Source organism: Spermophilus citellus, assembly GCF_964194105.1.
Source record: "Spermophilus citellus genome assembly, chromosome: 2".
NCBI classification, from domain to species: Eukaryota; Metazoa; Chordata; class Mammalia; order Rodentia; family Sciuridae; genus Spermophilus; species Spermophilus citellus.
The window spans coordinates 76,743,573-76,768,745 of record NC_138183.1 but is presented as its reverse complement, the minus strand read 5'-3'; the positions used below and the strand labels follow the sequence as shown (position 1 = coordinate 76,768,745).

At 38.5% G+C, this 25,173-nt stretch overlaps 1 protein-coding gene across 1 annotated transcript in view; it reads right to left on the bottom strand.

The window, feature by feature from the left end:
* Positions 1 to 337: 337 nt before the first annotated feature.
* RORB (RAR related orphan receptor B) overlaps positions 338 to 25,173 on the bottom strand; it is a 184,873-nt gene continuing 160,037 nt past the window's right edge. Inside the window, exons 8-10 of the mRNA XM_081279413.1 lie at positions 23,982 to 24,092; positions 21,041 to 21,153; positions 338 to 7,977 (exon numbers count right to left, since the gene is read on the bottom strand). Coding sequence (XP_081135539.1) covers positions 7,822 to 7,977; positions 21,041 to 21,153; positions 23,982 to 24,092 — 380 coding nt within the window. The 3' untranslated portion in view covers positions 338 to 7,821. The remainder of the gene's footprint in view (positions 7,978 to 21,040; positions 21,154 to 23,981; positions 24,093 to 25,173) is intronic.

Here is a 25,173-nt window from a genome sequence, read left to right as displayed (position 1 = left end):
GACAGTGTTGAGATGAGGATATTTATTATCTTTGAAAGATGGTGCTTTCATTTTAATTGCAACTGGTTAAGGTATATGGCTAGAATGAAGTCTGGATCTTTTCTCAATGAACACTTTGACTCAGGCCAGGTCCATGAGGACTAAAGAATTTTCAGAAAATAAATGACAAATCATTTACTGAAAAAAGAATAGTTGCAGGTAAGAATCTATGTTTATAAAGGTAAGACCATGTTTATAAAGGTAAATCCAACTATTATTTTCAGCCCCTTTTTGTTCTCTGGGAGTTAAGAAAACCACTAGGCAAGATTTTTTTTTTCTTTTTCTTCTTTTAATTTTGTTCAGCATTAAAGGAGGGAACTTCATAAACATTGATTGTCATTTACAGAAAACATTCAGAAATCATGTGTGCATTATCCGGGAATGCTAACAGTTTTCAACTAATAATTTACAGGACATAAAATAAGGACAAAACCTATTACATTCTAAAGTAATATAAAACTCTTTTTTTTTTAATTGTTAGGGAGTGCTGTTTTAATCTAGTATATTTATAATTAAAAAAACTCAATGCTTACTTCCTAAATGACTCAGGCTGCAGTTTTACATACACAGAAATTAGGGCTTATATATTAAACAAGGAGAGAGAGAGAAGAAAATTGTAGATTTAAAAACTATATATGTCACTGGGTTTAAGTGTAGTTTGCTTTTTGCCTCTATAGGCTGATACATGGCGATGATGTAATTAAACTCCAGAAAAATCAATGGTTGACTATAGGAGGCATTATTCTTTTAAAAAGATATAATTATTATGCATTTCAGAGTGAAGACTTTTATTTTACATACTCATGGCAATGCAACTTTGGTGCATTGCCAAGAGTGGTGTGCATGCTAATGAGATGCAAACTGTACCCCTTCCACACTGCCCCTGCAGGTGCAATGGTGGTTAGTGGGGACAGCCTAGCCCCAGGCAGACCATGGTGTCAATCACTGGAGGACATGGAGTCCCTCTGCACTTTGCAAGTATAGGCTGGAGCTAAGGTAAAAAACATTAAATCTCTGAACGCTGGAAGTAATGAAAACCATTTCTCTCAATCCTAAACGCAAGGAAGCATTGTCAGGGATTTAAAAAATATTGGAAAGTCTCATTTAAATCTAAATATCTTTTATTATTATTATTATTATTATTATTATAAATCAATCCTCATAAAATACTAGCCTTTTAAAGTCATATTTGGGATGCAGGAAAAGCATCAATTTTATCGGACTTGCTCCTGCCTGTGATTCTATACTCATGACACCTTGGATTTTCCTCCCTCTCAGTCTCTCCCCACCCTCCCCCAGGTTCTTTACAGCATTTATTTGGTGAAGGTCAGTTATGGCTTCAGCGAATGAGTGGTCTGACCTCAGATTATTAATAAGAAATAAACGCGTACAAAAATATTTTGTTCATCAGAAAGCAGAGTTTGTTTTCCTTAAGCTATTCCATGCAGAAAGGTTTTGGACAAAGCCATTTGCTACAAGGAAAGATGACTTAATTCAGACAATGATTTTTTTTTAAACTTTTCTTTTTCATATCATCTAGTTCAGATGGAGTTTGCAGTTCTTAGGCCAATCTTCAATTCAAATTCTTTGGAGCAGATTTAATTGACAGCCCTGTCCCTTTCTCCATTGTATTACAAAAAGAAGCGTACACTTAACACGGATGACCCGTCAGGATGCTTAAACTGTTACAATCAGTTTCTATTAAAAAACTGAGAAGTACATGACACTCAGAAAGGAAGCAAGTACATATTTGCTCTTTGTTGTTTTCCCCCTCTAAAAAAATTGTTACAAAGTCTTATGCTTAAACAGAGACATAGAAAAATCAGTGTATTCACTGCCTCCAGTTATTTACAGCAAAAATTAGAGACAGCATACATTGTATTAGACCTTCCACAAGCATATATTAAAAGTAATTACATTTGAAAAAATATTTTATTTTTCCTCTACATTTCTACAATACATACTCAGTTTTCTGTGGGTGTAGTTTTCATTCTTGTGTGTGTGTTAATCAGATGAAGCAGACGGTACCGTGTCTGGATGTGGGATTTGTAGCTCTTCAGACATACCTCACGTGTGTCTACATATGGTAGTGACAGAGGCACGACAGTGCTTACCATCAGCCACAGCCAGAAGAGAGTAGTCGAATAAGAGATAAAGTGCTGCTCAGCTGGGGAGCAGACACCCTGTGTTCCTGAACTGGGCTTATTCAATTCCAGTAACCCTTGTGCTTTCGTTTTGGCCGTGAGAATAATCACTGAGCTGCTTTCTCTGATCCACTGGAGGTCATGCTTATGGTCATGCAAGAGGCAAAGACGACCATGGCCCATTCAATTCAGAACAATTTCAATATCATAGGAAAAAAGTGCACAGACAACCCCCACCTGGTGCATAGGAACCTGAGGTCTGAACTTCAGAATGTGAGGGGACCACACTATCAATGATTACAGATAAATTCTTCAGATGCATCCAACTGAGGGAAAGTAAGAACTTGTTGCAATATTGAAGCCACCCAGTGAACCACGCAGGTTGAGACTTGAAAACACAAAGTCATGCATTTGACTTTAAAAAAAAAAAAAAAGTGGCAAGAAAGCTAACCCCCTGGCTATCCAAGATGGAAATTTGGGCAAGACAAATAGAAGTATCTTTTATTAGCCATCGATAAGTTGAATTGTCTTCATTTTTATACCAACATTCTGTTCAATCAACCTCTAACTATATCCTTGAGTAGTGATCGTTCCATGTGGAAACTAAACTGAAAGCCAGAAAGGCAAGATCTCTCCTTCTTCCCTTCCACACTAGTATTATTCTCATGTCATCCTTGGATGAATCTGGCCACATTTTCTACAGCTGAATAGGCTGCTAGACTGTGATTTTGATTTAAACCAGAGGTTGCAGCGGGCAGTCTCAGGGGACTCTTCTGTTCCCAGGTATGTTTGTTTGGTCTACACTCTGCATCAACTGCCCTTATTTACAGCTCAAGACATTTTACAGGACTTGGAAGCTCTAGCAATGCTGAGCTCCGGCCTCACAGTGGATGTCCTCTGTTAGGCGGGCTATTTCCTTGCCAGCTTGCTGCTGGACTGCTTCTCTCATTTGCATCCACTCCCTGGTCCTTTTAGGCTTTTGAATTTATAACCTCTGCTTTAAATAGACATGGGCCTGAGACTTGCACCCCCTTACCCACCAAGAGATTTCAGGTCTTTTCTGAAAGCTCTCCCTGGTTTTCCTTATCAGGCCTTCACTTCTATTTGCTGTTTGTATTAGCAGATGCCAACATCACATCAAATAGCACTTCATCTAAAACAGATGGACAGCTTTTCCCTCTTCTTTATAAAGGGACTTTGTGCAAAGTTTCACTCCAGATGCATGCTCCATAGTTATTGCTGTTCTATTGACGGGTGCTTCTGTTCAATTATAGACATCCCTGCCTGAGTCAACTACCTATTGTAGTAACTTGGAAACAATTGTTTAAAGATTAAAAAAAAAAAGAATCAGGAAGAAATTATTTTCTCTACTTTCCAATAGCAGTAGAATTTTTCCTTGTTTCTTTAACAAACAGAAACAAAGAACATGGAATGACATTGACATTATTTGCCTCTGACTGATTTTTTTTTTGGGGGGGGAGGGAATTTTAAGTTTTCTGTGACCTTGTATTGTATTTGCACTCAGGCCAGGTACACGTAACAGGGTAGAGTGAATGTGCACTGGCTCTCCATCTGCCTGGTTCTCTACAGTTTAGTTGGACTGTTGGAAGTTAGGGGTTGAACCAGGCAGCCACAAAGGAAATAACACTGAAGTCTCTCTCACATGTCTTGTTGACATACAGAGTTCATTACAATTTAGGGTCTCTTAGATTCTGCCAAAGACATCTACTTACCCCAGAGACCATGATATTCCTCTTTGTACCTACTCAGAGGTCCTTTTATCCAGAACCCTGAAGACAGTGTTAAGACAAGGGAAATCCAGAAGAGCATTTTTACAGTACATCTCTTCCCTCAGATTTTAGACTTTGAGAATAAAAGAGCCGCAGGAAAGGGGCTATTGCAATGACGAAAGTTGTCATGAGGGATGTGAAAACAGATTTGGAACCTCTCTTCTTTTCTTCTTCTTCTTCTTCTTTTTTTTTTTTTTTTTGGTACTGGGAATTGAACCCAGGGTGGCTTAACCACTGAGTCACATCCTCAGCCCTTTTTATTTTTTATTTTGAAACAGTGTCTCACTAAGTTGCTTAGGGCCTCACTTGTAATCCTCCTGCCTCAGCCTCCCGAGCCACTGGGATTATAGGCATGCACCACTGTGACAGGCTTCTCTTATTTTCCTTTCAAAATTTGCTCTTTCTTCTTTGGACACAGATACACTGGCACTCAAATCTAAACAGCTTTACTTCCCTTGTCAATGTCATCCAATGCCAGTTATATTCCCTTCTTTTTCTTGCTCAGGATTTGCATAGGAAGCTTGGATTTTCTGGGGGCATATCTACTCCTAAAAATGGAGCACCTGATTATTTGACTCTTAGAAGCTTTTAAAAAATAAATGTAAGTTTTCCTTATTCATCTGCAATTTTTAGGCAAATCCAAATAATAAAGGCCAGTTCAGTTTATGACATGAAGTGATTACACATGGGTCTGAAAGCCTTGTCAGAGAGGTTCTCTCACTGGCATATTTAATTTGTGCCATTGAAATTTTGTTGTCATTTTCCTGTTTTTCCCTCCTTCTTGATGTATATTTTTTTATTATTTTATTTTTAAAATGAAACATCCCTGAGCAGAGACAGTGCAACATCTGCAGTGATTGTCATTTACGAAGCACGGAGTGAGGAGTGCAGACTATGGATTCCTTCTTCCATTGCACACCTTATCAGGAGTGTGTTTGTTAGTTCCCAGGGGGGGAAAGGACAAAGTGCTGGGATTGTATGTTGTAAAGAAAGTTGTTCTTAACCAAATTTTCAAAATATCTTGACCTGTAGTCACAAGAGATGTTCCAAGGGCAGCTTTTTAAGGCTTTGTTACTGTGAAAAACATGACTTGATTCTCCTGTCAGGGGAAATTTGGCAACTGTAGCCAAAACTGAAAATCTCTTTTCTCAACTGAAGTGGGCTCAGCTTGTACTGGTTGGTTTCCATTGCATTGTTCTGGTTCAGTTGCTAGCTCTTTTTCCTGTGTCCCTGGCTTCAAAAAGTTCGTGCAGTCCCAATGAAATGCTTGCACTAGTGGAAATGACACAAAATCAAAACCAGTATCTCCCGAGACAAATGCGGGGAACAATCTTTTTCCTACACCACCCGTGGGACAAGGGAGGAAAAAATTCTCAGCTACTTCATCAATTGAGCCAATTTAAATCCTCTAAGGTAAACTGGAGGCAACGAATGATTCCCTTTGCAACAGAGCAGGAATTACAGGCCGACAATGGGAAGCACTAGGCCAACAGAACAATGAAAGCAAAGTTTGACATAAGTTCAAAGCTCAAAGGGAAACACCAAGTAGACACATTAAGCATCGCCTATCACAAGCCAATCATAAAACATACATTGCATTTGGAAACGGCTTGGTTTAATTGAGTGCCTTCCATTACCCTGTTTTCCTAGCAATCAGTAAAGTAATCTTTCCATTAGAAGGAAATATGACTCTTGGAATTAATTCTTTATACAAAGAGCTAGCAGGAGTGACATTTATACCAAAAAGAATTGAGTCCCTGTAGCAGCATAATAAGCAGTCTACAGCTGTCTTCTTAGAACCAAAGGTAATTTGGTTCAATGTAGTTAAATTAATTGAATATAACTAGTCGAGAAAGAGATTCATTATTTTAAAGCCTTTTTGTTTTTCCCCATTGGTTTGGAATTCATCAATCATGAGGTGAGAAAAGCCTTCGTTTTCTAAAAGGAAAAGACTAACACTACTGTTTTGATCATCAATCAGGAGTTCTGAGGCATCATGGAGATGGCACTCGACCATGAACTTTAGGAGATCATAGGAAATGAAAAACAGTCAAGGTCCCCATGATTTGAAATTTACAAAGCAGGTCTGTGTGTGTGTGTGTGTGTGTGTGTGTGTGTGTGTGTGTGTGGAGAGGGGAGCGCCGTGTGTTTGACAAGGGAAAAAGGCCAGGTCTTTATGCACAGGCTGGCCTACAGTTAAGGAGACTGTGATTTTCACTGTCTTAATGTAAATTTCTCTCATAGTTTCCATTTTAAACAATCTTACTGTGGCTCAGATAATACCAAAGACATAGGCCTCAGGGATATGGACAAAACAAATGTCTTGGAATTTATGCTTAATTTTACCTGAGAATAGATGGAGAGATGAGAACTTATACAAGAATGCCTAAATTCTCTGATTTTGATGTCACTCTTGCATTCTGTAAGTTTAAGAGTTCCTAAAAATATAATCTAGGATGGATGGATAATGCAATTTCAAACTGCAGAGAAAGTAGTTGTGGCATTGGGTATATTCCTTCCATAGAATAAATATATATTTTTTAATCTGTCAAGTTTTTGCTATATTTTAATAATACATTGTTTTGAAATTGAAGAAAATTAGAAGCCCCAGGCTAGAATGACATAGAAAGCTCTACCTCCCCCATTTTATTGTTGTCTTTTCTAACAAATACTTAAGGATGAATATCAAGAAATACTTTTTAACCTTGTATGTTCTACTTCTGCCTCTTTGTCAAAAAATGATTAGAGAGAAAATATTTACCCCAAATGGCGTTGGACACTGGGAACTGGTTTACCTTTTTTTACTGTTATTTTTCTAGAGCAAATGGCTGGTGGTAATAATGCACAGACCGTAATTTTTTGGTTGAAGACACTGAGCACCAAAATCAAGTTTTTGTCACAACCAGAAATCCAAATCCTAAGAAAAACAGTGTTTTATATGTTCTGGTATAAAATAGGAAATGTCTAATTGTTTGGTCAAAAAGCATCCCATGCCTTTCAATATTATCTGCAGCCCAATTCTCAAAACAGGAAAATGGCTCCAAAGTCTTTCCCCCAACTCAGTATGGACCATCCTGACAAGGCTTTGATGTCACTGACAGAAATAAGAGTTTTTATACAGAGGCTGTGCATTACATGGATTTCTTTGTAGACTTATTTCTGAGCTGGTACCGATCTGCTGTTGACTATAGATGAAAACTCTGGCTGAAAAAACAAAACCCTGATTGTCTAACATAAAAGTAACACATAACACAGAAGGTAAATAATATAAGAGAGTCTGACTGAACCTCCCTTGCTAGTAGGTATGGTATTTTAAGCCACAGTGCGTGTGCATGTATAAGTAATAGTCATATATAATATTCCACATATTATATAGTTATTACATACATGCACAGTACTTTCCAAGACAGCTACAAATTTACACATGCATCAACTATCTAAAAACATAGAAATAGATAAGCCTATTAAGTGGAATTTTCTTAAATTATATTTGAACAATCAACAGGAAAAGTAATCATGTAAAGTACCGCTCTGTTCTCGTATATATCTACAATAAAATTCTATAAACAGTTGTCTCCAAAACATACCCGAATAAAATTAAAAAAAAAAGATAACACCCGGTGTCCTATATTTGTATATTTATGGTCATTTCAAAACAAACAAACAAAAGAGCCCCACTCAGGTGCATATTTACATTCTTCAAACTGTAGCGGTGAAAAATAACTCTATGAAGTGCAGGACATTCCTAATGTTGCAGTAGTGACATTTTTCTTAAGTCTTCATGAACACATTGCTTTCGTCTTAATGGTGGTGTACTCCACGACTGTGAGCCAGTTATCTCGTCCCCTTCATTTGCAGACGGTGGCACAGTCAGGGTTAAAGAGCTCCTTGTATAATGGAGGAAACAGTGTATTCACTATGTCAGGATGAGATTGCTTAAATACCTGCAGCTTCTCCCCGTGCAAGTTGCAAACTGCCGTGATGGTTGGTATCTTGGCTATTAACTGCAGAATGGAGAAACAGGGAGGAAGACAAAGAGAGAGGCTCATTAGTGCTCTGTCTTCTCAGTCTTTCCTAGCCCCAGAAAAACGTAAATGGCTTTGGAAAAAGATGTTCAGAAAGAACGAACGCTCACTTTCCGCTTCTCTTTAGAATAAAACAAAACTACACCTCTCTTCGCATCTCCTAAGGAAAAATTAAGAGAAGAAAAGAAAGCAGGGCCAAGCTTCCTGATTCACTGTTTGAAAATAAAGAATGTATGGGAAATCGTCTGCTTTAGTAGTTAGGAATGGGTGCTGTGCAGACGGGATGCCTGAATGGAAATCCTGCTTCCAAAATAGCCTAATGATGGTGTGGCTGTGACATAATTCTGTCTCAGTTTTCACTGTTGTAAAATGGGCTTACTAATGGCATCTACTTTTTTAGGTTCTTGGGTGGACTGAACAAGTTAATCTTAAAAAAGAGTTAAAAATGTTATAGGTGCAGAACATAATTGTTAGCTAATACTGTTATCATCCATCAACTCCTATATACTTGTATGACATGAATATTAGATGTTTTACCATAGAAGGTGATAATGTTAGGTAAGTTTGACAAACTGTGTGAGGTAAAATCCATAATTATCTGTATTGCTGACTCTCCAACTCTCTAAACTTACCTGTGCCTCTCTAATCCCTTTCTATTATAAGGAATAAAATGAAACCTATGCCTAATCAAGAAAGATTGTGGGAGGTCACTGGCATTTAGCAACTTTAGGGAGGTATTTAAAAATGAATGGGAGAATACTCACTTGAAATTTCTAGATTTTGATATATAGGTCTCGTGTAGGATGTAACTTTTTGAGTTAAAATACCCCTAAGACAATGTTTTATAACCATTTAGAAGGCTTATAGTTTGTTAAGTGCTGGGCAGGTATAGGCAGATGAGCAATTCTAGCTTTTAACATACCTGCATGTTAGGAGCACATCAAATCTATCCTTTAGTGTCAAATTAGCTTAAACAAATGTCCTCATGAACATTTTACTTACTGTGAGGAATGAGGTATGTTCTTCTATACAGAACTAAAGATACCCTTGAAAATGATGATGATAAAATACAATTAAATAAACCAGTTTTATCACCAATTAAGCTCATTGCACTTCCTGTCCCATTAAATGACAAAAATCCATTTCAGCCATTGAAGTAAAAGAGGAAATAGTTACTTTATGGTTTTTCAACATTAGAAAATTGCACTCTTTCATTAATGTTCCTTTTAACAACTAATAACTGACTAAGCATACTATGAGCAATTTTAAAATGGCGTTGGGATTAAAGCTGTTGATACACTAAAAGGATTGAGAATCCATAAATATGTTTGGGGGTTCAGACTTCCCAACCTAGCCATCTCCACTGCTATTTAAAAAGGGATAGAAATGAAAACTGTGGAATCTTTGTCTATGGAATGGATGTGAAACTTTTGATTGAGGATGCAGACTTTCTTTCCAACATTATCAATTACATTTTTTCATTCATGATACTCCACAGCGATTAATTGCATGTTTACTATGTGACAGGTCTTCAGTTACACACCAGAATGCACAAAATAGTTATGGTTCTTGTTTGTAGTCTACTTGTGAAGACAGATGGGAATAAAGTTACCACACTGTCAAACGCAGATGGAAAAACTGTGGAGCACTGTAGAAGAACGGCAGCATGGCAGTGGATAATAGGATGTCCTCCCTTCTTGTGGCAGGCCCAGGGAATGCTGCCCTGAGAAGGTGACTGTGGATCTGAGCTCTGAAGGAACAGTGAGAGCTAAGTAGGTGATGGGGAGGAGATACATAATATACCCCCAAATCACAGGCAAAGATGCTGTGGCACTTAGTGCCTTGGAAGAAGTGAGGGCAGCTCAGGGTTGTTGCAGCAGTAGGTGAGTATGTTTGGGGATAAAGATGGAGAGATGCACATGGCCACATTATGGAAGCCCTCATGGTCTATGTTGTGGTCTTTGAAAGAGTTTTAAGTAAAAATAAAGATAATCAGAAGCCCATTCTGCAATCTCACATTGAGACCGTGGTGGAAAACTTTATTTTCTAGAGTGTGAGGGTGTCCACTTAACTGAGTCCCTTGGGAAATTATTCAAGCTTTCTTAACCAGCTGGCTCACCCAGAAGGAAACTACAACAATTTAGGAACACTTCCTGCACATTACAATTCTCCCTGAAATAGCTATTGAATGCAGAGAGGCTTTGAAAGCTTTCTATAGTCATCTACTATTGAATTGATGTGCAGAGCTCCTGAAACTTCCAGATGCAACTCTATAATGACTGTCAATCTTTAGTGTGCCTAAGAATCACCGGGGTGCTTCCTAAAAGGCAGATTGCTGGGACCGACTCCTCAGGGATTCGTTTTCAGTAAGTCTGGGTAGCACTCAGATTCATGTTTGACACAAATATTCTCCACAAAACTCATGTCTATGGAACAGACTTTGAGCAACACTGCTTTAGTTGTTCATGTCTTATAAATCTACAACTGTCTTTCAAAACTGGAAAGTAAACTCTGTATTGTATTTTAAACAAGCCTGGTAGTTGAGTGTCAATCTCTTTTTCAGAAGGCAGATGAGGACATTATTATAATCTAGAAAGAGAAAGTTGAGGGTTGGTGATGTAGCTCAGTGGTAGAACACTTGTCTAGCATGTGTAAGGCCCTCGGTTCAATCCTCAGCACTAACCCTACCCCCCAAAAAAAAGGAGAGAGGGAAGGTTGCATTCTCCTAGTTCTATTATATGGCCAGGGATAAGTAATGAACTTCTAGAGTTTTCCCTGTGACACACAAAGATAAATAGTCTAGGATAAAGAACATGGGCTTTCAAGTCAGACTGGATTCGGATACTAGTTCTGCCATTTACAGTTATTTGACTTTGGGTGAGTCACTTAACCTCCCAATTATCTTATTGGTCAAATTCTGATTGTAACATTACCTCCCTCAGAGGGATATTGAAGGATTTAATGAACCAACACATAAGTTTTCCAGTGGTGCCTGGCACATAGTGGTGTCACGCACAAGCAACTGCCATGCTTCCATTCCTACAGAATCCTTCTTTCAAGGAGAGAAATTGCCAAGGCCATCTAATTCAGTCAAATAAATTAGAGGGGCAGGAAACCAACTTAGCCCTAACCAACCTCTAAAAATCGAGTCTTTGTATATTGTGTGTTAGTGCATGGGGAAATCAGCTACTTACTTCTATAGAAATGAAAAAGCAAAATCATACTGATTTTCCATTTTCTTATAGCAATAAAACAAGTTGCTCATTCTATTAACTGTGATTTATAAAGAAGAATCCTATGTACTATAGTTCTTCAAGCATTTTTCTTCTCCTTTAGTGAAGGGAAGGTATGAGAAATTAAATGCAAAAGAGGATGACTGAGATTCTTCAGCGATTGCTCTTTTGACTGGAAATAGGTAACAGCGTGTTTCACTTTGGAAAGTGAATATTAGACTCTTGCCCCTTTATGCTAAAAGCTGGTGTCTCGAAACAATGATGAGATAATTTCCAAGCACATATCTGAGGTTTCCATATGGAATTTAAATACTGAGTTTCCTTGGGGCAGGGGGAGCTGCTGTCTCGGAAGAGCCTGGTTCTGCCATTTTTATGGACTTTGGATCCAGTCCCTTTTGTTCATCTGTAGAAAGGGTCGAATGGTCAAAGAGCACCTGGACAATTTCAGCAAGGTGCGCTGAAACAGCAAAACTTCCTCAACCTCTGCAGTACCAGAAGAGGCTGGTTGAGAGATGTCCAATCAGCTGCAGGTACAGAAGTGCTGACAGTGACATCCACCAAGGCAGCATGAAGGGCCAGGAGGCCATGTGAAGGCAGTGGCAGCACTTGTCAGAGCCCAGAAGGGCCTGGTGGGGAAGACAGCAGGCAGTCACTTATTGCTCATTAATATTATGTACTGCAGCTGGGGGACCCCCATTTCAAAGGGAGCTCAGAGCAGCCTCAGCAGCAGTTAATGGCTCAACAACTTTTTAAACAGCTGGGGAGGTGATCCAGAAGCACTTGGAGATGGAGGGGGTAGTCAATTTCAAATCATCATGAAATTCCTTCATGTTTAAATAATCCCCATAGCAGAAGTAGACAGAGGGTCTATAAAAAGCCATTTTCACACTCATCTCTTTCTTATGACAAGCATTTCTTATAAGAAGGAAGCTTCAGCTTATACCTACAGGGGTCTACAAGAAGAAAAAGCGGCTGTTTGAGAAGAGATAATAATCCTATGCTTCTCTCCACAGTGTGGTTTCATGAGAAAACTCACAATTTTATAACTGGCACATTTGATGTTGGAAAAATGGGACATGCAGAGGGTAAAACTAGTAATCTTGTTCATGTGGGTTTCCAGGCCACCAGGAAGCCAGGAAGCCAGCAATGGTTTGATCAAAGTGGAAGAAACTTCGGAAGCCCCGATAAAAACAGGGTACATGAAGTGAGGCTGAATACATCCATGTCACCTGTCCGTTCACATTGCTCTCTGTGTTTTTTGTTTGACCAAACCTAGACACTAGGATTCAAATTACGATATTGAACTTGAGATGCATTTCCAGGTCATTAGCCCTCTGCCCACCACCCCTACACCAATCTTGGCAACCGTGTTATGGGGCATGTTCTTTCTACCCTGGACATTGTTGGCTAAAGTGGAAGTGGACATTTAACTGGGGCTGGAACTAAGAATCAGACAGAGCCTGTAAGGTACTTTCTAAATGTAGCAGAGACTGCAAGTAACCTCAGGAGCCAAGGGCTGGCTGTATTTCACCATGTGGACCAGAGAAAACTGGTGTTCAGAAAGGGGGAACACTGAAGTAGATATTTAAAGTAGGAAAATATGTACGAGATGCAGAGTTCATAAGGCTTTTCAATTCTTAATTTTATTTAGTACCTTCTTGAATGGGCGGTCGAAAGTTTGATTTTTAGGTTTTGTGATACATTCTTCATTATTTGTTATTTTATTATTTTGCTTAAGCTAGCTGGAATTGGTTCCTGTTACTTGTAACCAAAGAATCCCAATGAATGTATTAACTTGCAACTTGATGAGTGGAGAATAATACCCAAACCTCTCTTCTCATTTACAGACCTTTAATCTGATGGACAACCCTTGGAATTTTAGGGTGTTGGGCATACAGTGTATGCTAGCAAACTGTCAACTGCTAAAATAGACTGAAGTAATCAAGCCCCTCACTGGTGTTCTTTAAGGAAACTGCCATGCATCCTTCACCATTTTCTCCTTGTACCTGGCATGTAGTAGAAACTGTCCCAGGGGAGAGCTGGGTTTCTTGAGTATAGAGTTGAAATTTAAAAATGTGGGGGCTCTGTTGAGTTATTTTCTATAATTTTGCCTATTCTTGTGGTTTTTAAAATGGGTATTTACTATATAGTAGAAGCCTGAGGGGGGGTTCTGGAGTGCCCCAGAAGTGGTTACCAGGTAGGTTAAATTTGTAACAATTCACTAAGATATGCAGTAATGATATTAGTACTTTTCAGTATGTGCGTTTTATTCTAAATGAACTATAGACTTTAAAAAAATTATTTTTTAATTGTAGATGGACACAATATCTTTATTTTATTTTTATGTGGTGTTGAGGATCGAACCCAGGGCCTCACACGTGCTAGGTGAACGCTGTACTGCTGAGCCACAACCCCAGCCCTATAGACTTTTTAACATATAAAATACATTCCTGGCAAACAGAAATAGGAATGGGGAGGTTGAGACCACAAGTCACATCATCTGGGAAGTGGCTCCTCAAGTTCTGATTAGACTGCACTAATTTCAAGATGAAATTAAACCAGAATCTTTAGTCCCACCTACTGAAAATTACATCCAGGGCCTTGCAGGAAGATTAAGCAAGGTGCTGGATTTAGGCATAAACATTTCATTATTAATCGCAGTGTGGTCTGTTTTGATCTCATGGAGAAAGAAATTAAAATCACTGCAAATGACCTTTTTCAGTTTTCATGATCTCTCAGTGTTTGTTCCATAGAGTCTCTGAGCAACGTGTTTTTTTCTTTTTATTTGTATCATAAGAGAACTACTAGTATGAGAGTGGCCGAGATGAGTCGTTTCAAGTAAAATTTCAAATATTCACATATACATGGGGTTGTTGAAGCCTTCCATCTTTTAGGCTTCGAGTCAATAACTTGGTATTATCATTCAATGAAAGATAAGCTTCCTTTTCATGTTGATGAAAACAGTTTTGTTATCTTTAGGCTAGGACAGGAATTAATGAGTTAGTGAACTTGTTAGCAGGTACCTTACCAGCTTGATTTACTATGAGTTTGAGGGGAAGTTGGAAGTTTCCAGATACCTGAGCAGAAGTGACTCTTTCTGAGCCCCTCAAACATTTAGGAGCAGCTCCCCATGAATTCTGTTCAGGTACAGAAATTGGCCTAATTGGGTTCAAATTCTGGTCTTACCTTTTCAAGCTAGTTAACTTTGGGCAAGATACACGGTTGCTTGAATTTTTAACTTTCTCTATTTTAAAATGAGATAAAAAAAACTGGAGTTTTGAAAGTTAAATATCAGTACATTCAGAATCTATCAGCATAGTTAGTGCATGGTCCATGGTAAATGCATTATTACCACTGTTTTTATGAGTTATATGATTTCAATCATGCATTGCTTTTCATTTTAGTCATGGAGATACTTTGTATTTTCTCTCTGGGCCACGTAAATTTATAGCTCCTATACGTTTATATATTTTACATATTTGAACTGCAATAAATATTTGTTGAGTAATTAAAATGGATGAAACTTAGAAACCTTTCCTACTTTACCTATTTCCACGTGAGTCTTTCTTTTGCAGTTTGAAAGCTGTGGCTAATTGAGGCTGTCTTCTCTAGAGAGTGCCTCACCTGGAAGGTGAAGGCAGTGCTCTGGACCCTTACCTAGATAAGAGATTTTTGCTCAGACAGAATGATGGCCTTGAGAGGCTATGTGTGAAGTAGGCAGGAGAGGTAGACTTCCCTCTTGTCTGAACTTCAGAGAGTCCAGATTAGTGATGCCGAATAGAAATATAATGTAGGCTTTAGCAGTAATCTATAAATATCTAACAGCCACACTAGAAAAAGTAAAAAGAAACAGGTGATATTAATTTGATTTAACTTAAAATACCAAAGTGTTACTTCAACATATAAACAGAGAAAGTACAAATGAGACATTTTACATTGTAGGTCTTTAGGATGGGTGTAAATGTAGGCCTAGAGGCCAAGGAAGGCGATCTTGCATATCTTGCAATGTAAGTGTTTAAGGCGTTCATGCCGAAGTAGGTCAAAAGACCAAAAAACAAAGGGAGGCCCCTCCCTCACCTCCCAAGGCTTCCTGGAAAGCAGTGCATGTATGCTGTGTTGTGTAAAGTTGGACCATTTAGCCTGACTACTTGGATTGAGGTTGATCCCCTTTATGCCACAGTCCATATGTATTATTGTCTATTTGAAAAGTGGGACTTTGCAGTGATGCTGTGGGGAATCAGGAAAAAGTTCTAGTTTTTTCTCTGGGGCTGTGCTGAAAGGAAGCAGCTATCTCCACAGTAGCCCACTTGGCCATGTCCATAAACGAAGCAAAAGATCTGAGATGGAGTTAAACTTCAAAGGAGGAGATTTGTCACCACTTCTTCTTGGCCATAACTAACCGTAAATCCCCACTGCATTTCTTTTTCTCCGTTCCTCTCTCTCAGTGCCCCTGTCTTCCCACCCCTTTCCCCTCTTTCCTGTACTGGGGAAATGATTGCATAAAGGGACATGGCTGACACATGCTCATGTACAGCAAGAGCTTAAGAAGACTAACCAGAAAAGAGAGGTGGACAGACAAGAACTCTCTGGCCAGCCAGGAATAGGAAGAAAGAGAGGAATGAGATTCTGATCTTCAGCAAAATTACTACAGATACTACCACATGCTGGAAGAATTAGAAAGGATTATCAGGATACAACTGTGGGTGTAAAGCCACTAGAAGTATGGAGAAGTGTGGTGTGTCCCAGGATTCCCGGAAAGCTGGCATCTATATAATGTGGCAAGGCACAAGGATTTAGTCAGATTTTGAGATGTGAGGGGAAGGCATGGATTCACTGACGTGTTACATCTGTGGTAAAATGAAAAGCAGAATTCCCTCTTGGTGTGCACATGGAGGACTGAGTGGGCTTTGAAGTCTGAGGTACTTCTCCAGAAACTTCTCCTTAGTTTGCTACTTTACACTTCTCAATATAACTTTGGTCAAGAACACAACGCAGGAGTGTTCTATCTCTTTTCAGGAATGCTGGGAAAAATACATACACTACCTAACAATATTTCATGACTCTAATTATCCAGGAGGCACAAGAAGAAGGGCTTAATTGAGAAGTATACATCACACCTGCCTCCAGTTATGGGCCTGACCCAAAGACTACATTTCGAAAAGAGTTGGAAACATGCACCTGAGGGCAAGATGTGCGCAAGATGTAGAGATCCAAGCTTTGCCCTTAAACCAAAACAAACCTTTTCTCCTCATGAGTTGTTTACATCAGGTATTTTGTTACAGTGGCAGAAAGCTGACACAGTATTCTGTACACTGAGAGTGTATTTGTCCTCAGAATGTTCAAATAGCCAGTGCTTTGCCACAGCCTGGCTTGAGGACCAGGCCCCTCCTCCAGTTCCTGTCTCAGTAACTTCAGTCAGGGCAACAAGAGGGGCAGGGTTAGTGACTTGTAATGAAGTTGCCAGAGAACTGAAGCACCAATGGTCTTTACAGTTCATATGTTCCCAGTGATTTTATACCCTTTTCTCTGTCTCAGCAGGGACCCTGACATGCTCAACTGAGAGAAGCAAGAGTATCAGGTTCTGAATTCCCACAGGTCCTCACCTAGGAAGAAACTCCATCACAATGAGTCATGGCAGCACTAAATACCCAAGGAGACGGAGCCCCTCCTGGAAACCTGACAGAGACGCTGGCCTTTGGCTTTATAAACATTGTACACTATGCAGCTTTGGGGCCAGAAAACCATCTCAAACTAAATAATCAGAGTGCACAGAGTACTAATTGGAATCAGCAAGACATGGCAAATCAGTTTTTTTCTTCAATTTTTTTTAATAATGCCAAAACATCTAAAGAGTCCTTAAATAATCACACAGTACCCTGGACTGGAGGGCAAAAGCTGTGAGAAAGAACCTTTGTTTTTCTCTTCTGGGCATGAAAGATGATATACTGAAGGGACCTTAAAGACCAGGCAGTCCAACCTACTCATTTCCCAGACAAGAAAAATGAAGCCCAGAGAACAGATGGGCTGCCTCCTCTAGTCATATGGGGCTTAAAAATATATATGTATATTTATTTTTTTTCATGAGCTTTAGTGAGAGTGACCAGTGTTATCTCATTTCCTGGCTTCTCAAATCCTGGATCCAGCCAAATCTAACTATTATTTATAGTCTGAACATACCTTATACTTTTCTACCTCCATACCATCGCCCCCATCACGTGGAATGCCATTCTTTACTTCCCCAACCTCCCAACTTCCATCTTTTGAAAAGTTTTCATCCTTCAGTGATGAGCCAACATATACCATCTCTTGGATAAACATTTTCCAGATGAAATGAGATTTCCTCTGTCAACTCCAACAACTATTACAATAGCAGCAACAGTGTTCACATGTTACCTGTTATGGATTAGGCAGACTAATTATATTTTAATCTCATTTAGTCCTCAAAATAACCTTTTGACATTGGTGCTATCTTTAGTCATATGGTATTAATGAGGAAATGGAGAGTTTAAATCAGAGTTCTGGATCACTTGGCTAGTAAGTGACTCTGACAGTTTAATATAAATATGCTACATATCATTATTATGCTGAGAGAGGAAACTAAATTCTTTAATATGATATTTTCTCTAGTCCCCAATTCACCCAACAAAAAACAACAACAACAAAAAGCTAATTAATATATGGGAACTCAAGCTTCTTAGTTCATGGGTACAGGATCCCTGAATTTTCAAAATTTAAATTTGGCCAAAGGCACAAAACACTGAACTTTAATTTAAGGAAGTGGGTGTATAGAAAATGTGTTAGAGTCATTTTTCTTTCAGGATGATGTTTATTGACTGTATGTCCCCAGTATCTTATCCTGATGTCTGTTGTACCTGTTTATGGTCAAACTGGTCAGTGGTATAAATAGTCTTTTGTAACATACACAGAAAGATCTAAATGCTAACCCCTCCCCATCTACTGGAGATTAACTCTCGAGCCTCCAGATTTAAATACAACATTTTGGGTATGTGTGCCTTTTTCTAGATAGGGGTTTTCTAGTGTTCACCAGATTCCCCAGGGGTTCTATGAATAACAAATATTAACAAGGGTCATCGCTGTCTAAGGGAGGTGATGGAGGTAGAGGAGGTCCATGACTTGAAGAGAGAAGAAGCTCTCCTGAAAGAATGAGAAGAATCTGTGGTGGGTGGAAGAGTTCCTCTTAGGTTTGAACAAAACTTTTCCTTTAGGGGAGTTCAATGAAAGGGCATCTGTGATGGTTGAAATCTTAAATGCCCAGATTCTAAAGGCTTGTTTGCAAGTCTATTGGGAGGTAGAACTTTAAGAAGTGGGGCCTAGTGGGAGGAGGTTAGGTCACTTGGGGTGTGCCCTTGAAGCAGATATTGGGACTCCAATCCCTTCCTGTCTCTCTGCTTTCAGGTTGCCATAAAGTGAGCAACTTGGCTTCACCACATATTCCTTGTAACCATGTCTGCCCTGCCACAGACCCCAAAACAATGGAGCCAATCAACCGTGCCCTGAAACCTCTCAAACTGTGAACCAAAACAAACCTTTCCTCCTCATGAGTTGTTTATATCAGGTCTTTTGTCATAGTGTCAGAAAGCTGATACGATATTTTGTATGCCGAGAGTGTATTTGTCCTCAGAATGTTAAAACAGTCAGGAACTGGAGAGATTCACCCATGGCACCAGCCTTGATGATAAATCTGAGGCTCACACAAATGGAATCCCATATCTGAGTCCACACCATTCAGAACTGGTATAAAAGAGAGTCCAGTTCTCATTTCATTTTATAGTCCTTCCACTTTAATTCAAATAGCATCCTAATAAAATGATGACTGCTACAAAGAGGGGTCCATACAAAACCCAATATCTGCATATGGCTTGTGGAAGCAGTTTTTTGTAAACTGGTTCCAGGGAATTTTATTAAAAAAAATAATCTTCTTCTAATGTTTTCTCTGGCTCCCAACTTTATAACATTATCTCTTTATAAATAAAGGATAAAATTGTGTGTTTTTCTCCTAAAGATGGCAAAAGGAGAATTGAGCTAACCTATAGTCAGTGCTGTAGTTTTTTTCTTGCCATCAAACGTCTTTTACTTTTCAATTTCTCTGTCTTTTTTCTAAAACCTCAAATACTTCAAATCCCCACAGGCCACCAGGGTGTATAACAAGGTGTCCACATGAACCTTTTACCCTCCAAGGGGAGAATAACCACAACTCCACAACACATCTTTATAGGAGCAAAAAAGTGTAATCCTCCTTCTGTAGATTAAGAGACCAGGGTTTTCAGGCAAACTGACAATCTCACCAAGTAAAAGAGCAAGAGCTTTCATCTAACTCAGTTTTCCTTTTCAAGAACTTTACTTTAGAATGGTAAGCATGGAGACCAAAGTCTTCAGGAGATCTCAAATGCAAGAAACACATCTCCACATTAATTAACCAGGTGTGTTCATGCATATATGTTATCAAGCAATGACAGAGACACTGCTTATGATCCTGTTACCATTTTTTTCTGCCCAGTGAATCTGAAAGCAAGTTGAAGTTTTGCTTCTGACTGGGAGAAAACTGAGGTGCAGAAAGCAGGTGGCTTGTCCTTGATCACATAATAAATGAAAAGTTACATCAAAGAGTTATCACTGCACAGTGAGTGTGGAAATGTTCTTCCTAGTGATGCATTAATTTTAACAAAATGTTACCATAATGAAGTAGCATATTTAACTCTTGGAGGTTTTTTATAGCAGTTCTCTGTATGTGCAAAGTAAAATCTGATGATGTCTCCAAATAGAGTCTTTACCCTCCCCCTTTTTTAAATAAAGAACTTCAAGGGCAGAGTGGGAGAATTTAATGATAAAAATATAAAGAGTAGGATTCCTATTATCTTTAACCAAGAATAAGCTCAATTTTCCAGTTTCTTACTGTCTTAAAAAATCCAGTTCCTGAGAAATCAGAGATACTTGAAAATTGAAAATAATATCCCTCTAAATTTTTTTTAGTTCTTAAGAAATTAAAGATACTTTAAGATTTAAAATAATGCTAGCTATCAATCATTGAAGATTACTTCTTCCTTTTATGATTATGTTTCTTTGGTAAACAACTTTTCTCACTATTCTTCTTAAAGATCATCATTCTTAATTAAGCTAAATCAAGAAATTGATGTCATGTTGCATGTATGTGGCTCCTGGGATGCTTCACCATTTTGAAAGAACCCCAGGGCAAGTCTTGCATGAAGAGATTAGAGTTGAAGGGAAATTTATAAGTCATCAGACTAATCTTCCACTTTGGGCAGAAAACTGTTATTTACAATATGCCTGAGAGGCGACCAGGCAGTCTCTACTAGAATGTGACCAGTGACAAGGAGCTCACTACTTCACACAGCAGTCGCCCCCACCACCCTGTTCAACAAGTCTCATTTTTGACATTAATTCCTAATTTTCAATAAAAATCCAATTACTCGTAATTGTGCCCAGATCTGACTCAGGACCTGGCACAAAGTCTTCTTTCTTTACATATGAATTTCAAACACTTGTTTCCTTGCATCAAGCTTGTCTTCCTTTGAGGAAACACCCACAGTTCCTTTGCTTTGTCTTTCTGCACTCTGGGTTCAGACCTGCCAGTATCCTCCTCCTCTAAGAAAGCCATCCTCTTCTCCATCTACCATAATTTACTGTTCTCCTTTCAAAAATGTACACCTCTAAAATTAAGCAGCTTTTGGTAACTTTCAGAAATTTTTGCTGATGAGAAAGTTCCCTTGCTTTGTAAGAACCCTGCACTCTCTTTTGGTGACAGTGGGTTTGTGATCTGAGGGACTTACCTTTGCCAAGGTCTCATCATCCAGGTGATTCTTCTGAATCACATGTTGAAGTGCAAAATAAATTTTTTCCTGAAGTTTCTGGACCTTCCTTGGTTCTATCAGCCAGGCTCGGTCTGACAAAAGAAAAAAAAATGGGTAAGAAGGTAGGGCAGGATATAGCTTTGTTTTATTTCACCTACATATACAAGTGCTGAGTTTTAGATTCATTTCAAATTATGTAGTTCTAAATTGCTTCTGAAGACGTGTAATTATTTATATAAAACATAAATATTTTATAAGCAATAATACCATGAAGTCAGTAATGCATAGTAAAATGAATGACATAGGGCATATATTTGGAGGAGAAGACAATGGTTCGAATAAACTCCTTTTTGTTTCTTATTGTCTGTGACAGTCTGCATGTCTCTTTTTCTGGACAGATGCTTTGAATTTCTTTCAAAGTAGATATTAGTGATTTGTGAAGAAAAGCAATGATAGCAGTGAGAAAAAAATATTATACAGGAATATTGTTGGTATACATGATCCCTTCCTTTTCTCAGCTTATTCTTTCATCACATATAGAACTGAAGTTATGTTATACTTTATGCAACATAAACATGAGTTGATTTCAAAAATTTACCCTGAATCCTGTTTTTCTTTTTTAAAATCCTATCTTTTTTCTATACTGAATGTTTAAATGGTGAACAGGATAATCTGTCCTTTCCTTACTTACTCCCTCCCTCCCTTTCTCTCTCCCACACTTCTCTCTTTTCACCCTTCTTCCTACTCCTTCCTTCCTTTCTGCCTAAAAGCTTTATACACCCTAGTGATAAAATGCAGCTTAGCATCAATGCCTTAGTTTGGTCCTTCAATGAAGAGACACCTAGAAACTCTAAATGCTGAATCAATACTTATGGAAAATAACTTGGCATGATCCTCCTGAACACAGTTCAGGTCAGGTGAGAAACCCAATTCTGTAACCCTAGACAGGGCAAAGACAAGTCTAGCCAAGAGTTAAGCAAACTCTTACGTAAGTGAGCACAAAGGCCTTCAGTGACAATTTTCAATCAGAATAAATTAAGTTCCCTCCCTTCCCCTTCCCTCAGCTATTTGGAGTTGAATAGACGGTGACTACTAAGTCAAGAACCTGGGGAAAAGCTGGGATAAGCATGAGACAGACACAGACTGGAATCTCTTCCCTGGTTTTGAACATGGCGCTAAGCCAGAGTGGCAAATCAGGTGTTTGGAACTGTGTAGCCTCTGAGTGTGGGTCTGCTCTCAGGGCTGGAAGATTCCACCCTAGGCAGAGCTAGCCAAATCTCCTGCTTCCAAACTTTACAAAACTTGATGAGAGCATGTTATTTTAAGATAAAGGCTAAATAGCTCAGCTGATTTCCAACTCATAAAGACCAGGCTAGCCCTCCTCCTGGGCAATCATTTTCACAACTTATTTAAGTCTGATATGTCATGTGTTAAATATTCCTTGCTAGGAATGTACTGACTTCCACACAAACATATGCAAAGAGGAAAGAGATCCTTTAAAACTCTTCCTTTGAGCAACCAGAAACCATAGTGAAACCATCTCCCTCACCCATAGATCCAGACTTAGATTCAGTCTCCTATTGAACTATACTCAATGAAAACAACCAAATACAATTAAAAGGAACATTATTTGGAATACAGTTGTTCCCAGAAATAAATGTCTCCTTTCATTTCTTCCATCTATCTTTGTGCTTTTCAGGCCTGTGAAACTTTCTAGAATATATACAAAAGGCCCAGAGGAAAAACATGATTTTAGAGCCATAAAAGTAACTGTTGATAAAAGTGATAACTAATTTTCATTTTTGAAAAAGTGGTTAAATAACCAATTATAGCAAGTTAAAAAAAAAAACTGGAAAATCAAACTCTGATAAGACCATTAAGGAATCATGTTAGGAATAATAGAGCCTGATTTTAAAAAAGTATAGAGGTTGGTATTATGGGCAATTTTAGCTAGAATAACATATCAAAGACCTAAGGTGTAGTCTCATATGACATGTAAGAATTATTTTTTCCAGCCTCACTGAAAACTATGTTAGTGTATGAGGAAAAGTGATCTACCTCCAGAGACAAATTGTTGCAAAATAAATGAATCTCTTGATCTTAAAAACTAGGCAGGAATGTGCTCTTCTCTCAATAGAGTTGTCAATACTGCTGCTGCTATCTCTTGACCAGGAACATCACTGAACAGACTACAGAGGGACTCTGAATTCTCTTTCTGGTTGAAAGGGATGCACATATTTATTATTATTTTATTTTTATTATATTATCATGATTACATGATTTACACTATTTATTATTACATTTTAAGCTGGCATGTACTTAAAAATTATTTCAATTGCTCTGGTTGATCCATAGATATCACATATTAACTTCTTTAAAACTTTTTGGCAATTTCTTACATTTTTGAGCTAGGGAATATTTCCTTTATTATGGAATCCAATCCCCTTACTTTGTAGACGAAGGAACTAAAGCTCTGAGAGGTTAAGTGAGGATAAATGATGAGAAAGTGTTCTTTGGTTTTTTACTAATTTAGTCCTTATGTTGGGTCTTTCATTTAGGTATATTTCTGTAAGTTTCAGTCTATTGGACTTTTTTTCCTGTGTCCTTTATTAAGGTCAAAATAAAACACAGCCATTAACTCAGATCATTATCTATCTTTATTTATTTACTAAGGAACAATTTTGCTTATCTGTAATGATCCTTACCATAGATCCTCCTCTTGATTTGAGGGGAAAATTAATCATTTGAATAAACTTGAGGTTGCTTCTCTTTGAATTACCCAAAAATATCAAAACCTTGCTAAATAAAATATAATTCTTTCAAAGTTTTTCCTGAACCCTTTGGCTTGGGTGGGTGTAATTGATGTTAAACATAGTAAAGCAGGTTTTTTAAAAAGGTAAGGGATCCAAGGCTTCCCTACCTGGAGATATCAGAACAGCAGATGAGAACAAAGCAATCTCTTCTTCGGTCAGTTGCAAGGAACACAAATTCTTTGCAAAGTCAAATGCTTCATTCACTAGGTCATCAGAACCTAGAAGGAAAGAAGGAAAATGGCTGAAGGTGGAAGAGTAAGAAAAGTCTCAGGATCAAAAACTTATTCAAGGACTTGGATACTAGACATGTAGAAAAGACATTTTTAAGCACCTATCCATAAATAGTAATTTTATATTAACTATAGAATGGGGAAACTTGGCGACATCTTGGCCAGGTGAATGAAGGGAGCATAACCAATGAGGGGGGCATGGATGTGGTATGGGAATACATAACCCGAATTCCATCCTATAAACCTGAAATTATTTCCATCTAACAAATTACAAATAAATGACTTGAGAATTTTTTTTATAATAGAGATAGCATTCATAGGAAACCATTACATAAAGGGGCTAAGGACTGAACCTAGTGCCATTTGAACCTAGCAATAGATAGTGTTTAGGGACTTCAATTGAGATGTGAGACACTTCTCACAGGATGGAAATGAGCTTTCTGTCAGTTTGGTAATGTCTCTGGCTATCTGATTGAGGAGCATGAGTTATTTATTTTTACCTTCTGATGCATGATACACAGGTCAGTTGCTTAGCCATTATAAATTTTGCCAAGACAATAGTGCCTCTCTACACTTATCCCTGGTAAATGTTTATTTGATGAAGATGGAAATATACTAAAGTCACTTGCCAAGGCTTTCCCTACTTTATTGAAAATCTAGCCTTGGGGACAACTTGGATGTGTGTCAGCTGTGGAAGGGAAACACTGCCAGCCTCGATGGGTTGGTTGCTGACTACCGTATCAGCTAACAGCACAGGAGGTGAAAGAGCAGTGTCCTTCTATGGTGTCCACGGACAGGATATGGAACAAATGGCATTATCAATGGTTAAAACCTTTCCTGGCATCAGCCCATCTTTGCTAATGCTCTTCTTATCCCTGCTGTACACCGATGACTGGACATGATGATACGCGGCCCTTCCAAACAAAGACCGACTCTATCAGTGCCTCCTGTGACAATGGTCTGAGAATCATTTTGACCCCCAACTCTATAGGTGCTCCCAGAGTTTCACAAGTTCACAGGGAGATCATCATTACTCTGGGGGAGAAACAAGTGAAGAGTTTCTCTTCTA